This window comes from Salpingoeca rosetta, assembly GCF_000188695.1.
Source record: "Salpingoeca rosetta unplaced genomic scaffold supercont1.8, whole genome shotgun sequence".
Lineage (NCBI taxonomy): Eukaryota > Choanoflagellata > Craspedida > Salpingoecidae > Salpingoeca > Salpingoeca rosetta.
Genome location: NW_004754926.1, coordinates 1,429,614 through 1,444,828, shown reverse-complemented (window position 1 = coordinate 1,444,828; position 15,215 = coordinate 1,429,614). Strand labels below are relative to the sequence as shown.

The following is a 15,215-nucleotide window of genomic DNA, read 5'->3' as shown; positions in this document are numbered from 1 at the left end:
TGTGTGTGTGTGTGTGGTGTGTGTGTGTGTGTGTGTGTGTGTGTGTGTGTGTGTGTGTGTGTCTGCCTGTCTGCCTGTCTGCCTGTCTGTACGTCGCCTCTCATCCGCCTCCCCCCCCCCCTCTTCCTCAAATCGCCAACCCCAGGGCGTGGAGGATGAGATGGATGAAGAAACCGTGGGTGATGACGGCCACCATCACCGAAGCGCATCTGTCTCCTCCTCCAGCAGCTACGCCGTGTTCAGGGGCTTTCGCCACCGCGCCGACCACCCAAACCTGAAAGGATACATGTACAAACGTGCGTAGGGTGTGTGCGTGGATGAGTGGAAGGGTGGGTGCGTGTCTGTGGGTGTGGGTGCGTGGATGGGTGGATGGGGAGATAGGGGGGCAGAAGTGTGGCATGTTTCGCTTCACATGCGCGTGCGTGCTTGAACGTGCGTTGCCCTGTATGATCCCTCTGCCACGATTGATGACTGTTTCCTTCTGCTTCACACCAGTTGGTGGCATCATCAAGAACTGGCGCTACCGCTGGTTCTTCCTGGATGTTCCGCGACTGGAGATCCGCTACTACCGTCCGCCCGACAACCAAGAGCTCCTCGGCAAGGTGCGAGTGTGTGTGTGTGTGTCTGCGACTCTGCGGCCTTGCATCTCTTATCCCTTTAGCTGGAGATGTCTCACACTCGTCATCTGATGGCCATCCCCACCACCAGATTGACCTGCGAGATGTGACAGCCGTCGAGTACACACAACGCTACAGCGGCAACAACGTAAGCTCCATGATGAGTGTGTGTGCGTGTTGTGTTGTGGTGCTTTGAGGGTAGCGTGCACAAATGCACGTGACTGCACCCTCCCCTCCCTCCCTCACTCACTCACTCACATTTACGCACACACTCACTGACTCACGTTTACGCACACACTCACTCACTCACATTTACGCACACACTCACTCACTCACGTTTACGCACACACTCACTCACTCACTCACATTTACGCACACACTCACTCACTCACTGCACCCCTCCGTCCCTCACTCACTGACACAACACGCGCACACGTGCTCACCACAGGGCCTGTTTGTGAAGCTGGTGACGAAGAAGAGGACATGGGTGCTGAAGCCACTGTCCAAGGAGATGTGGGTGGAATGGCTGAGCGTGCTCATGGACGTGTGTCCAAACCTGGCCCAGCGCACAGCCCTGCCCACGACGCTGCTGCCCACCATCAACGAAGCGCATTCTTCCTCTGCTCCGCGCGAAGCGGAAGCCTGATGTCCGTTACTCTCCCCAAAATGCGTCAGAGTGCTGCGGGCGAAGCATCTGCCCCTCGCTCGGCTGTGATAATATAAGTTTCGCACACAAATGTTGCGAAAGCACGCAGTAAACTGCTCAGTTGTCTTTATCCACCTGATCCACTGTCACCAAGCATGACAGACGAGTGCGAGTGAGTGGCTGTGGCACAGGATGGCACAAGCGATGTGTGGAATGGCTGCTGGGGTATGTATGTGCGTCAACGGCGCCCCCGCCTCCCCCCACAACGGAGGCGAACGGGCACTAAACCCGTGCGGTGATGCGCCAGTGCGCCAATCACACAGCGCAGCCACTCACCCAAACAGCGCGCCGCTCACGCATCGATACAGACCAAGACGAACAGGACGACCACGCTAGCTAGCAGCTGGTGGTGGTGGGTGTGCTCAACAGCGCAGCGGACTGCGGTTGCTTGATTAGTTCCCACTGGCATTGCTGCTGTTGGAGTGAAACGCCGCATCGACAGGAGCCACAAACGCAACACAGCAGCTCGTGGTTCGTATCATCCTCCCGTACCCTTTTTGCTGCTGCATTCTTGCTTCGCTTCGTTGTTGCTCGACGTGACCTCGGCATGGTATGCACGCATGCTGTTTCCTTTGTTGTTGTGCGATGACACACACACACACACACACACACACACACACACACACACACACACACACACACACACAAAACTACTCACTCCGCTCCCCTGCCCACTGCCTGCTCATCCATTTGCGCATGTGTACATCCACCACTCACGTCCACACTCACGCACGCACTCACATACTCGTACACGTACGCATGCACACACACGCACACGCAACCCATAAACACACACACACACACACAAACACAAACATGCGCGCACGCGCACCCACACATACCTTACACATCAAACACCATTGTGTCTCGACAGAGCATGATGACGAGCGCGGATGGCGCATCGCGTGCGCCAGTGGCAGCTGCCGCGGCTGAGAGCGCCCAAGATGCATGGGCTGAGGTGAACGAGTGCTTGGCCAGCCACGGCTATCGCCCCGTGCGGCTCGTGGCGGCGGCCAGCCCTGAAGTGGAGGGCCTCACTGTCCTGCGCGAAGACTCGGCAGCCAGCCTTCGACAAATGATCCTGCAGATCATCGCCGACAACGACCGGCGCGCCAGCGTCGTGCGGCGCCTCAGCAGCGAAATCACCCGCGCCAAGCAGGCCAAGCACAGCAGCGCGGAGAAGGTGAGGGCCATCGGTGCGCAGCTGGAAGCGGTGAACGAAACCCTCGAAGCCGAACGCGAGGCCGTCCAGCGCGAGGCCGACATGCGCAAGGCAGAGCAGGAGCACGCAGCCAGTACGCAGTACAAGCTGGAGGCACGCATCACCCAGCTGCAAGGAAAGCTCAAGTTCACGCAGGCGCAGAACGACCGCCTGCAGCACGACGTGGAGCGACTCTCGCAGCAAGTGCGGGACGCACAGGCGGCAGACACAGCACGCCGGCAGCGACTGGACCAGGTGTACAGCGACCTGCAACAGCAGCGCGTGCTGGGCGGCTCCTCTGGCACACCTGCGGACCGGCACGTGCTGCAAGTTGTGGAGATGTACGAGGCGAAGATGGAAGCGCTGCTGCAAGAACTGGAGGCGCTGCGCCCGCCATCATCGCTCTCGCTCTCCCTTCGTGGCAGCGGCGGTACGCCATCGCAATCGCCCACACGAAGCGGCGGCGGCGGCAGCAGCGGAAGCAACGGCGACGGCGATTCGCAAGCGTCGTCATCACACGTCGAGCATCTGGAGAAGGTGCTGGCGGAGGAGCGGGCGCACGTGTCGTCACTGCAGATGCAGCTCAAGGCCAAGGAGCTCGAGATGAGCGCCCTGCCCACACAGACGGGGTGGCGGGAAGCGCAGGAGCGGATCGCAACGCTGGAGGACGACCTCGCCCATATGCGTCGACACCTTCAACAGCAGCCCAGTTCCACGGCAGGTGGTGGGCAGCAGCACGGCACGTCATCTGCACTTGATGCTCTCGTGCGTGGTGATCTGTTCCCACCCTCTCAATCCGCCGACCACCACCAGCAGCACCAGCAGCACCAGCAGCAGTCAACACATGGCGCAGAGTACTACAAGTTCCACCTGTACAAGCTGCGGTCGATGGGCAAGGACAAGCTGCGGGGCGTGCTGAGCGACGTGTGCCGGCTGATGAACGTCAGCCCAGAGGAAATTGTGCCCACGCTGTCCAAGTGGTCTGCGCTTGTGTTCCAAGCGGGCGCAATGCACAGCGTGCTGCGGCAGCTCCAGTCCACGGCAGCGGCACTGCTGCACCAGCAGAGGCAGCAGCACGATGGCCCTGTAGGCCATGACAATGGTGACGCGCACCTCGGTGCCGGTGACCGACTGTCAGCTGCACGTGATGCAGACATGTTCCTGGTGTTGCGAGGGGGCGGTGGTGGCGATGCTCTGTCACCCACGATCGATCCGCTGTCATCAACAACAACAACGGCAGCACTGGGTGGGCACACTGGCGATGCGCCGTCGTCATCATCGCCGTCGTCGCCGCCGCCGCTGCCTGTGAGCCAGGCGCTGGACGTTGTGTGTCGAGTGGCGATGAAGGCGAACGACTACAAGCACAAGCTTGCATCGACGTCACACGCGCTCAAGCTGATCGCGGGCGGGGTGTACCCGGTGTTTGGACGGCAGCTGGACGCCAACGACTCCATTGACGATTTGGTGGAGCGGGTGATGGTGCTGTGCGACAACCACACGCAGCTGCAGCGCCGGCTGGACATGCACGAGGCCGCCGGGAGGTCCGCTGCCTCACCACGCCGCGATTCAGAACGCGTATTGCAGCACGCGCAGATGCTGTTTGGGGTGACGGAGCCGTCGGCACTGATTCCCGTGTGGAGCCACATCCGCGGTCGCCTCAACGCCAGTCGCCAGGCGCTCGCCTCCATCTGCGATGTGTTGAATGTGCCCCAACGCTCCATGAGCCCGGATCGCGTCGCACACAGCACCGCCACCATCATCAGCAACTTGGTGAGTCACTAGTTGTGTGTGTATGTATTTGTGTGTGTGTGTGTGTGTGTGTGTGTGTGTTTGGGGTGTGGTTTGTGGGAGTGCGTATATGTGTATATGTGTGTGCGGGTTTCGAGAGAGAGTGTGTGTGTGTGTGTGTGTTTGTTGGCCTGTCTGCCTGTGTGTGTGTGTGTGTGTGTGTGTGCCAATCAGAAGGCTTCCACAAGTGCGTGTTTTGTGATTGACGCTTCTAATTTCTTCAACTCGTTGGCTATCACTGTCCCCACGCAGAAACAAGAGGTCATGTCAAACAAGCGCCGCCTGGAGGATGTAGCTCTGGTGCGTTCATATGTGTGCGTGGAACCGAACCGTCGCACCGCATTTTCTGCCGAATCCACATCACCTCTGCAAGCGAGCTCATCTGTGTCATTGCTGTTTGTATTCACAACAGGCATTGGACTGCAAGCCCTCGGAGATTTACCCTTGCGTCCACAGGTCTGTTTACACGCTGAGACTGTCACCATGTTATGACAACACACACGCACACACATACACACGCATACACACACACACACTTGCGCCCATGCGCAAGTCTTCTCTTTCTTGTGCTTTTGTCTCTTCAACTCTCGAACGCCACCCTCATTGCCTCACCCGTTTCGCCACCACTTGTCCTGCTCCCCCCCCCCCTCCATTTCTTCTACCTTGCAGCGTGATGGCCCGTCTTCGCCAATACGACGCCGTTCTCCCCATTCTTCGCAACTGGATCGACACGGTGCTCAGCCTGTGCGGCGTGAACACGCTGGAACAGGCCATTCAGTACCTCACCAAGATCACGGACGCCAACGGACCCGCCACCCCCGAGAAGCCGCCGCGTACCTCTTCCTCTGCCGCATCCACACCCGAACAGCAGCAGCAGCAGCAGCAAACAGGCGCGGGTGAGAAGGTTGTGTCTCCATCGCAGTCGCAGCTCAGAAACGAGCCCTCGTCAGCACTCCTGGGGCGGCTGGATGCAACCGCGCGTGGTGGTGCGCTGGGTGGCGGCGGTGGTGGTGACTCGTCCCCACAAACGTCCCCGCCCGCCGCTCACGGCAGCCCACACGCTCCACCGATCTCGCGGCGCCGGGCACCGGGCAGCCACTACGCGACATCGCCGCCGTCGTCTGTGGAGGAACTGCTTGACGATCTGGCACAGTTTGACCTGGAGGCGAGCTTCGTCTCGTCGTCGCAGCAAGACCGCCCAGAGGACGACAACTTTGTGCTTGAGGCGTGCGAGCACTTTCTGTCATCGCCAGATGTCTCGTCGCAGGAGGACTCGCCCCCACGGCACGATGGCGTGCGCCTCCGTGGCGCTGATGGTGGCGAGGGCGCCGATGACGATGATGGTACCACGATGGATGAGGCCGGTGGTGAATTTGGGGAGGACGACGACGACGTCAACGCGACGCTGCAGCCGCAGTCACTCTCTGACGACTCCAACGCCCAAAGCGCAGATGACATGGCCTCCCTCGACCACCAGCAGCTCTTGACACCGCCACGTGGCACGGCATCGAGCATGCGCAGCCGCCGCCGCGGCCATGGCAACTCACAGCTGAGCGTGTCTTCGTCAGCCACAGGCGCCAGCCCCCTCCACAGAACACCAACGTACTCGTCACCAACACACCGACATGCACCTTCGGACCGGCGACATGCTACTCCAACAAGCCAGCGACAGCGCATGGCGTTGGCCATGCGCGGTGTGAGCAATGAAGGCAGTAACAACGGGCGCAATGATGGTGGTGGCCCGCAGCCGGCACGCGAACTCCGCTTCCGCCGACACGATCACCTGCCAGGACGTGCTGGTGATGAGACGGACGGGTCCTCGTCAACGATCACGCCGTCACGCAACCGCAGGGACAGATTCAGCAGCAGCGCCGAGAGCACGGTCGTGGAAGGGCGAGTGGGCACAGATGCAGACTCACAGCAACACGACAACAGCGGACAGCTGTCGCGCTTGCTGTTGTCGCAACTCGATGACAGCAACGGCATGGACGGCAGCGAGGTGGAAGCCCAGGGACCGGGATCGCCTGCGTCTGGCCGTGGTGGCACGGGCACCCCATTCGCAACACCAACACGATCAGCGACAGCGACAACCAGCCCGGCGCTGACGTCCACAACAACCATGACAACAACAACCACGACAACCGCCACTGCAGGCACAAAGCGGGTGACGTTTTCTGATGATCCTGATGACGTGTTTTGCTACCAGCGGGTGTCGAGTGGCGATGACTCGCCGCCACGCTCGCCTCGAATGGTGCAGGTGAGCGCTGGTGGCACACAGTCGGGCCGGCCGCACCTCGAGAGCGTTCCGGAGGGAAGGGAGGAAAGCGCGTCAGAGACAGGCGAGCAGGTGCAGCATTACACTTCTTCTCTGGGACCGCAGGGTGAGCCACAGCACCGCTCACATTATGCAACCTCGCCACTGTCTCCCCGGGCCTGGGCGCAACAGACAATGCGCCTGCCCTCCAGGGATGACCAGCGGCAACGGGTCAGCGGAGATGACGGCACTCAGGGCATCTTGATTGGCACCAACAACAGCAACAGCAACAGCAACAGCAACAACAGTGGAAGCAACGAGGACCAGTTGAGCGCGGACTGGGACTCGCCAAGCGGGCGCGAGCTGACGCTGAGCGACTTGCTGCTTGACGAAACGGCTAGCAACAGCAGCGCAGCGACAGCCACAAACATGCCAACGACAACGGCCGCAAGCCACGCGCGAGCTGGTGATGCTGACGACTCGACGGACGCCACCTCTGCGCTGGGTGCGACCATGGGGGTGAGAAGAAGCCCCCACTCAGCAGCAGCACCGCGCCACACGGCAACGGTCCCCACAACAGCAAGGACATCTGCCAGCGATGGCGCGAGCCCTACGCCTCGACGAACGGCACGGGAGGCGCTTGCGATGACGATGCGGCTGCCTCTTTCGAGCCGATTTGGCCGGCACTTGGACGAGTCCACGACGAGTGCCGAGGGCGATGAGGCAGCAAGGTGGCGCGTACCCCCCGTCCGACGACGCCAGACTGCCAGCCACCGTCGCCAGCTCGAAGCGTCACAAATGTCAGCGACTGCAACGGTGACAGCAAGAGCCGGCCGGGAGGGATCGCGGGTGGCGCGTACGCCCGATGCGTCTACGGCTCGCAGTTTGCAGCAACAGCAACAGCAACAACTTCAGGGTGAAGATGGGGAAGCATTTGTGAGGCGGCGACGGCGGCGCAAGGCAGACGTGCCCACGTCATCGATTGACGGCAGGCGGCTCAACGTGTCGACGTCGGGAGGATCTGAAGGCACCTCATCACCCACGCTGCGCGCAGCCACCATGACTGCGGGGCCCTGCGACGGCGCCAACAGCCAAATGGGGAGCAGCAGTGCGCGCAGCGCTGTGAGCGGGGGCAGCGGCAGCAGCAGCTATCACAGCGAGCAAACATGGGGCCGGCAGCAAGGAAGGCGGGGCGTGATGGAAGGCGACTCGCTTCGGCGGTCTATGGATGGGCGCAGTGTGAATGCCGGTGGGCAGAGGGCCCGAGCAGAAGCGGAGACGCATGAGGAAGAAGGGTCTGTCTCGGAGCGCCTGCGAAAGGAAGAAGAGGACCACTGGCGCGAGATGCGACGGTTGGCTGAAGCGATTGACGACAAGAACTTTTCGCCTTCGTCACCACCGTCCTCCCGCAACAGCAGCGATGCCGAGGATGCTGCGGGCAACGCCGCCCATGGAGTCACCAACAACGCCAGCGGCAGCAACGCGTAATCGACGGTGTGAGGGAGTGGGTGTGTATGCATGTGGGTGAGCGTGTACTTGCTTGGGATTCGTTCTTCACCAGAAATAGGTCGGCGTAGTGTCACGTCTGTCACATCACTTTGTTCATGGATTTTGTGAGCGACGATGATAGTGTTGTGCAAACCGGGGTGTACGAGTGTGATGTAAACAGTTCAGCAAAGTCAATGGGAGAATTAGGGATACATGGTGGGGACGAGATACTGTCGGCACAGAGAGAGGGAGAGGGAGCGAGAGAGGGAGGGTGAGACCTTAAGTCAGACATGCACACATAATGCAACAGAGCGAGAGAGCCAGTCGCGCACACACACACAGCGGTTACTGAAGAATTGCATGTGTGTTGGCGAATAATCTTTCGCCAGCGTGGGTGACAGCGGACAAGGAACACCTACCATGGCAAGGAAGGGCAAGAGCAGGAAGAGCGGGAGGTCGTCACTGGCATCGTCAACGACAGCCTCGGCGCCAGGCACCCCACACGCAGCAGACTCCCGTCCGCGTCTGTGCAAACCTGGAAAGCTGTCAAAACCCCTCCCACCAGGCTCCGTTGTCATCAGGTGAGACGAATATGTGCGTGCGTATGCGTATGCGGGTGTGTGTGTGCCTGTGTCTGTGTGTGTGTGTGTCTGTGTCTGTGTCTGTGTCTGTGTCTGTGTCTGTATGTGTATCTATCTGTCTGTATCTGACTGTATGTGTATCTATCTGTCTGTCTGTCTGTATCTGTGTGTCTATCTGTCTGTCTGTCTGTATCTGTGTGTCTATCTGTCTATCTGTCTATCTGTCTGTCTGTCTGTCTGCGTGTGTGCGTGATCTGGCCGTGTGATCTGGCTCTGTGTGTTTGTGTGTGTGTGTGTTTCTGTGTTATCAATGCAGGTGCCATCGCCCCTTTGAATGCAGTCGCTCTCGTAGCCATGGCTGCCCGTTCTACTATTGCATGTTGCGCATCGTCCACCATCCATCCGCTGCATGTTGGCTCACCAGACTCGGATTCTCAACACATTTGTCTTGAATGCAGCTCAAGCTGGCAGCAAGAGCTTGGCCTGAAGCTCTTTGACTACGTGCTCCTTAGCTTTCCCGATGCTTCTTCAACAAATGGCGACTCACAGCAACACCCTGTACGTGTGTGTATTTGTTTGTTTGTTATTTGTGTGTGTGTGTGTGCGTGCATGCGCGCGCGCTTGTGTGTGTGTGTGTGTGTGTGTGTATTTGTTTGTTTGTTTATTTGTGCGTGTGTGTGTGTGTATTTGTTTGTTTGTTTATTGTGCGTGTGCGTGTGTGTGTAGCTTCCTTGTTCCTCTTTCTCTCTGTGCCTGTCTCCGCCTCTGCACATATCGCTGTGTCTGCCTCTGCTTGGTCGGAAACAAGCAACTGATGTTTGGGCATGTGTTGCAGGCTGTCATCGCTCGGGTGCTTCCGCATTTCAGCACTCGCAAGCGCGTCGTGCTGTCACCTGATCTTCGAGAATCGTTTCAGCTGCCAATGGGTCAGTTGTCATCGAGAGTGCACCGTGCATACGGTGTGGTAAAGTGCCGTATGGACCAAGGCCCTGCTTTATCGGGAACATGCGCGCTGTACTTTTTGCTCGCCGTCTTCCTTCTCACAACACACGGTGCTTTACTCGTGCAGATGCGCTTGTCTCCGTGGACCCGTTACCGGCTGCCCTGCCGTTTGCGCACACTGTGGTGCTTTCCGGTGAAGGGTTTAACACGACGGATGTGGATGTCCTGGCTGATTCCGTGCACACGCGCCTGCTCGGCCTTGCTGTCACAAAGGCACGTGTGTGTGTGTGTGTGTGTGTGTCTGTGTCTGTGTGTCTGTTTGTGTGTGTGTGTGTGTGTGTGTGTGTGTGTGTGTGCGTGTGTGTGTGCGTGTGTGTGTGTGACGTGTGATGTGTGATGTGTGCTGTGTGTGTGTGTCTATCCGTCTGCTTATCTGTCTCTGTCTGTCTGTCTGTCTGCCTGTGTCTCTCTGTCTCTGTCTGTCTGTCTCCCTGTCTGCCAGTATGTCTCTCTATCTGCTTGTCTGTCTGTGTACCTATGTTGTCCGCGGTGGCTCGTTGCTGAATCCCCTCGTGTTGGCCACGCTATGCTTTTGGCACTGCGGCAACGCCTGCGTGCGCCTGCAGGATCAGAGGTTCAAAATCCCGTTCATGGGCGGCCACTTGGGGTTGACGGTGTCGAGCATTTCATGCGGCGACTCCGCATCGCGCCCGTCGCTGCCACCGGTGCCATCACCATCACCTCCCTCACCATCTCACACCGCTTCGGCCCCGTCGACAGCAGCCGAGCAGGACTCAGGTGCACGCGGTGGCGATGTAGCAAAAGAGGACGGCGACGGTGACGCCAAAGATCCCAGCCAGGTTCGTTGTGCTTCTGTTGCTGGGCCGCGAAGCGACTTGCTTGCATGTCGATGGTTGTGTGTATGTGTGCGATAGTTGCTCGTGCATGGACGCATGTGATGCACACACGTGATGCGCAGTACATTTGGAGTTTTGATCGCACTCATGGGCGCACGCTCTGCTGCACACGCGCATACATCCACACTCACTGTCCTGGCTCAATTTCCTACGCGAGAAAGATGAACGCATCGACATTTGATGCCGTCAGGCGATTTGCAATCATCACTGCGCGCACACGCATCAGCATAGCTCAGCCTGAAGCGATGAAACAGAAGGAACAGCGGCAACGCGTGCACGCCTCGGCATCTGCGGATGTGTCATATGCAGATGTCGGTGGCCTCGCGCACCAGGTACTCACTTCATTGTTACTGCCTGTTGTTGTTGTTGTTCTTGGTTTTTCTTGTTGTTCTTTCTTGTTGTTCTTGTTCTTGTTCTTGTTCTTGTTGTTTGCTGTTGTTTTGTTCTTGCTTTTGTTCTTGTTGTTCCTGTTGTTATCTTTAGTGTTGTTCTCGCTCTTGTTCTTGTTCTCGTTCTTGTTCTTGTTCTTGCTGTTCTGGCCTGCTACGTGCCTCATGCGTTCTGCTTTCCTGTGCTCGCTTGGCAGCTGCAAGAAGTTCGGGACACTGTCGAGCTTGCGCTACAGAATCCGCAGATCTTCACGCAATACGGACTAGCTCCTCCGCGGGGCGTGCTGCTGGTTGGCCCACCAGGTCAGTGCAGACAATGCGCGATGAACCTAGAGTTGTAGCGGAAGACCAGCCATGAGTTGTTTGCCTCCACCTATTCCCACCAATCCCCAACACTTTTGTTACTTGTGCTAATGACTTCCGCTCACCCTCCTCCATTTCCACTTGCACATACCCATGCCTTATTGCTGCTCTTCGTTCTGTTCTTGCCTTGCTCTCTCCCTTCCGGGCCTTACACCCACCTGCTCATTTAACGTGTGCGTGCAGGCACGGGCAAGACGCTGATTGCGCGGGCCGTAGCGCGCGAGTGCGGGGCGGACGTGACGGTCATCAACGGGCCAGAGATCATCTCGCGCACATATGGCGAAACGGAACGCAGTCTCAAGGCCATCTTCGCAAAGGTGAGGCGAATGTGTCTTGCAGACCTTGTGAGGGAGCCGTGGATTAACAGAAGAGGAACAAATGCGTCTTCTCGTGGTGGTGTCGTCAGGTGTTGCACCAACTCCGTGCTGCCATTCACACACTTGAGACAATGAACCAGCGTCCCCTCAACTAACATGTCGTGACACACGCCACCCACCACACACATATTATTGTGCTGTTGTGAATGCTTAGGCGGCACCGTCTGGTCGCCACCTCATCTTTGTTGACGAAATTGATGCCATGTGTCCTGCCCGAGACGCCGCAACCAGGTGTGTGTCTGCTGTGTCTGTCTGTGTCTACATGTGTGAGCGAGATGAAGAGAGAGAGGGTGTGTGTCTTTTGTCTGTCTGTGTGTTTTTCTGTCCGTCTGTCTGTCTGTGTGTTTTCTGTGTCTGTCTGTATTGGTTTGTAGCATGCTGCCGTTCTTTTTTTTTGGGGGGGGGGGGGGGGGGCTGCATATGTATACGTTCCCATAACACCGCGCGTTGCTGTGCAGTGATCTTGAGAAGCGAATTGTGACGACGATGCTCACGCTCATGGACGGCATCGCGGCAAAACACTCCGACGGCGAAGGTGTGCACACATCCACCTTCACATGTGTACATATCTTACCTTTGATTGCACACCATCACCGCCCTCAGTTTGGGAACGATGCGCCATAGGCTTTTATGCTGAAGTCTGAGACATTGACAAGCATGCATGTGTGTGTGTGTTTGTGCGTCTCACAGGACGGGTTGTGGTGCTGGCGGCCACCAACCGCCCCGACGCGCTTGACCCCGCGCTCCGCCGCCCTGGCAGATTTGACCGTGAAGTCGACGTTGGTGTTCCAAACGCAATGTATGTCAGACACCCATGACAACCGCATTTGCAAGAGTGTGTGTGTGTGTGCGTATGTATGTGTGTGCGTATGTATGTGTGTGTGCCTGCGCTTTGATTTGGCTCTGCGTGTTCATCCCTGCGTGTACGTTGACTTGTGTGTGTGTGTGTGTGTGTGTGCAGGCAGCGACGGCAAATACTGCGGGTGCTGCTTCGTCGGTTCAACCACACGTGCACAGATGAAGACATTGACGACGTCGCTGATCGCGCGCACGGCTACGTTGGCGCGGACCTCGCGGCAGTGTGCAGGGTGCGTCACGAAGGGTATTGCAGTCACCGCTTGTGACACGGTTTTAAGTCTGGCATACGACGCATGTACATATGCTCGCTGTTTTGTGTGTCGTACGTACGCTTGCATCATCATCCCCACCGATTCCCAATGCAGGCTCTCACACGTGCACACACACGTGTGCGTATGTGCACAGGAGGCTGGGCTGAGTATCGTGCGCCGGGCAGCTCGGACACATTCGAGCAACACAAATGACGGTGCTGATGATGATGGTGGTGATGGTGGTGATGGTGATGGGCTCACGCTGAGGCCGGAGGATCTACGGTTTGGTCTCTCGCAGGTGCGATCACGTGCGACAGGCGGCCATCTCGTGTGTTAGTGCTCTTGTGTCGACGATAAGCTGCTGCTTGTGCAATGGAACTTTGCCATCTACACACGTATGTTCACATGCTCGTACACATGTGTGTATGTGTGTTTGTTTGTCTGTTTGTTTGCTTGTTTGTGTGCTTTTGGGTGCATGGGCGGGCGCAGACGCGGCCGAGCGCGATGCGGGAGGTTGTTGTTGATGTGCCGCGGGTAACGTGGGCGGACATTGGCGGCAACGACGACATCAAGCAGTGCTTGAAGGAGGCCGTCGAGTGGCCACTCAAGTACTCGGACGCCTTTGTGCGCCTGGGCATCAGGTCGGGGCAGCGTTGTCTCTGCTTGGCCTTGGTTTGTGTGCGTGCTTGCTTGTTTGCTTGCTTGCTTGCTTTGGTTGGTTGGGGGCCTGTGCGGTTGCCTTGTTCTGGCTTGTTGGCACCTTGTTTGATTGTTTGCGTGTTTGATTGTTCCTTTTTGTGTCTGTCCCTCTGCGCCTCTATCCTTTTCTCTGTGCACAGCTAGCCGTTTTTTGCTTCCGCTCACACGTCATGCCGCTTGCAGACCTCCGAGTGGCATTCTGATGTACGGCCCACCGGGCTGCAGCAAAACCCTCATGGCCAAGGTGCGTCCAACACTGCAATGGCTTGCTTCTTTGTGTGGTCACTGCTGCGGCGTTGTTGTAACCGCACTCGACACGACATTGGTTGCTTCTCGGCTGCAAGTACTGACTGTAAACATGTCTTCTGTGCTGCTGGTGTTGTCGTGTTGGTTGCTCGTTGATGGCAGGCGCTCGCCAACGAAAGCCACATCAACTTCATTGCCGTCAAGGGCCCTGAGCTCTTCAGCAAGTGGGTTGGCGAGAGTGAGCGGGCTGTGCGCGAGGTGTTTCGCAAAGCACGAGCTGCAGCCCCATCCATCATCTTCTTCGATGAAATCGGTGAGGGAATGCGTGGATGTTGGTTTGTGTGTCTGTGTGTGTCTGTGTGTGTGTGTGTGTGTCTGTCTGTGTCTGTGTGTCTGTGTGTGTGTGTGTGTCTGTGTCTGTCTGTCTGTCTGTGTCTGTGTGTCTGTGTGTGTGTGTGTCTGTGTGTGTGTGTGTGTGTGTGTGTGTGTGTGTGCGTCTGTGTCTGTGTGTGTGTGTGAGTGTCTGTCTGTCTGTCTGCCTGCCTGCCTCTGTCTGTCTGTCCGTCTGTCTGTTGTGCGTTCCACATGCTTGTCTGTATGTCCTACACGGCTTCTTGGCAGTCCTCCTGCACACGTTCTCACATGCGCCTGCGCCGTTGTGCTGCTGTGCAGATGCGCTTGGTGCTCGCCGCGGATCGGGCCAGGGCAGCAGTGTTGCCGATCGTGTGCTAACACAGCTGCTGGTTGAGATGGATGGTGTGGATGAACTGCGCAATGTCACGGTGGTGGCGGCGACCAACCGCCCGGATATGGTGGATGCCGCTCTCCTTCGCCCAGGACGGTGCGTACGTGTGTCTGTGTCTGTGTCTGTGTCTGCGTGCGTGTGTGTGTGTGTGTGTGTGTGTGTGTGCGTGTGTGTGTGTGTGTGTGTGTGTGTGTGTGAGTGTGTGTGCGTGTGTGTGTGTGTGTGTGTGTGTGTGTGCGCGTGCGCGTGTCTGTGTGTGTGTGTGTGTGTGTATGAGTGTGTGCGTGTGCGTCTGTGTCTGTGTCTTTGACTGTCAATCTGTGTCTGCCTGTCTGTGTCTGTGTCTGTGTCTGTCAATCTGTGTCTGCCTGTCTGTGTCTGTGTCTGTCATATCTGTCTTTCCGTGTTTGTCTGCCTCCTGCACCTCTCTTTGTCGCCATCCGTGCCTTTGGCCGTGCCTTTGTCCGTGCCGTCCAGTGTGGCTTTTCCTCCTCGCTCATGCCTCGCGTGCAAACAGGTTTGATCGCAAGGTGTATGTTGGCCCACCGACGGCGAGGGCACGCGCCGAGATTCTTCGCATGCATTTGTCCCGCGTCCCGCACGCCAGCGACGTGGACGTGCATGACCTTGCTGCCCAGTGCGACGGCTTCTCCGGTGCAGAGGTTGCGTCAATCTGCAGAGAAGGTACAAAACCTGGTGTGTGTGTGTGTGTGTGTCTGTGTCTGTGTGTGTGTGTGTGTCTGTGTCTGTGTGTGTGTGTGTGTGTGTGTGTGTGTGTGTGTGTGTGTGTCTC

General features: G+C 57.8%; 3 protein-coding genes across 4 annotated transcripts in view; all 3 read left to right on the top strand.

Moving 5' to 3' along the window:
- The window catches only part of PTSG_03787 (uncharacterized protein), a gene marked incomplete at its 5' end in the record, with an annotated part of 19,639 nt that extends 18,250 nt beyond the window's left edge, over positions 1-1,389 (top strand). The window contains 4 exons of the mRNA XM_004995463.1: positions 146-296; positions 496-602; positions 709-765; positions 1,066-1,389. Coding sequence (XP_004995520.1) covers positions 146-296; positions 496-602; positions 709-765; positions 1,066-1,263 — 513 coding nt within the window. The 3' untranslated portion in view covers positions 1,264-1,389. The remainder of the gene's footprint in view (positions 1-145; positions 297-495; positions 603-708; positions 766-1,065) is intronic.
- Positions 1,390-1,513: 124 nt separating this feature from the next.
- On the top strand, positions 1,514-8,245 carry PTSG_03786. 2 transcript variants are annotated; one of them, XM_004995461.1, is made up of 5 exons: positions 1,514-1,794; positions 2,198-4,294; positions 4,565-4,612; positions 4,725-4,768; positions 4,982-8,245. In XM_004995461.1, exons 2-5 carry the CDS (start codon positions 2,201-2,203, stop codon positions 8,052-8,054), a joined length of 5,259 nt encoding a protein of 1,752 aa, XP_004995518.1. In that variant the 5' UTR covers positions 1,514-1,794; positions 2,198-2,200; the 3' UTR covers positions 8,055-8,245. The 2 variants fall into 2 exon arrangements, with proteins under 2 accessions (XP_004995518.1, XP_004995519.1); XM_004995462.1 differs by having other exon boundaries at positions 1,514-1,873.
- Positions 8,246-8,439: 194 nt separating this feature from the next.
- The window catches only part of PTSG_03785 (ATPase AFG2 protein), a 7,578-nt gene continuing 802 nt past the window's right edge, over positions 8,440-15,215 (top strand). Inside the window, exons 1-18 of the mRNA XM_004995460.1 lie at positions 8,440-8,635; positions 9,094-9,193; positions 9,471-9,561; positions 9,705-9,850; positions 10,204-10,437; positions 10,656-10,826; positions 11,081-11,186; positions 11,430-11,563; positions 11,778-11,854; positions 12,082-12,158; positions 12,314-12,422; positions 12,585-12,711; positions 12,887-13,030; positions 13,222-13,373; positions 13,615-13,675; positions 13,840-13,990; positions 14,350-14,518; positions 14,940-15,106. Coding sequence (XP_004995517.1) covers positions 8,475-8,635; positions 9,094-9,193; positions 9,471-9,561; positions 9,705-9,850; positions 10,204-10,437; positions 10,656-10,826; positions 11,081-11,186; positions 11,430-11,563; positions 11,778-11,854; positions 12,082-12,158; positions 12,314-12,422; positions 12,585-12,711; positions 12,887-13,030; positions 13,222-13,373; positions 13,615-13,675; positions 13,840-13,990; positions 14,350-14,518; positions 14,940-15,106 — 2,377 coding nt within the window. The 5' untranslated portion in view covers positions 8,440-8,474. The remainder of the gene's footprint in view (positions 8,636-9,093; positions 9,194-9,470; positions 9,562-9,704; positions 9,851-10,203; positions 10,438-10,655; positions 10,827-11,080; positions 11,187-11,429; positions 11,564-11,777; positions 11,855-12,081; positions 12,159-12,313; positions 12,423-12,584; positions 12,712-12,886; positions 13,031-13,221; positions 13,374-13,614; positions 13,676-13,839; positions 13,991-14,349; positions 14,519-14,939; positions 15,107-15,215) is intronic.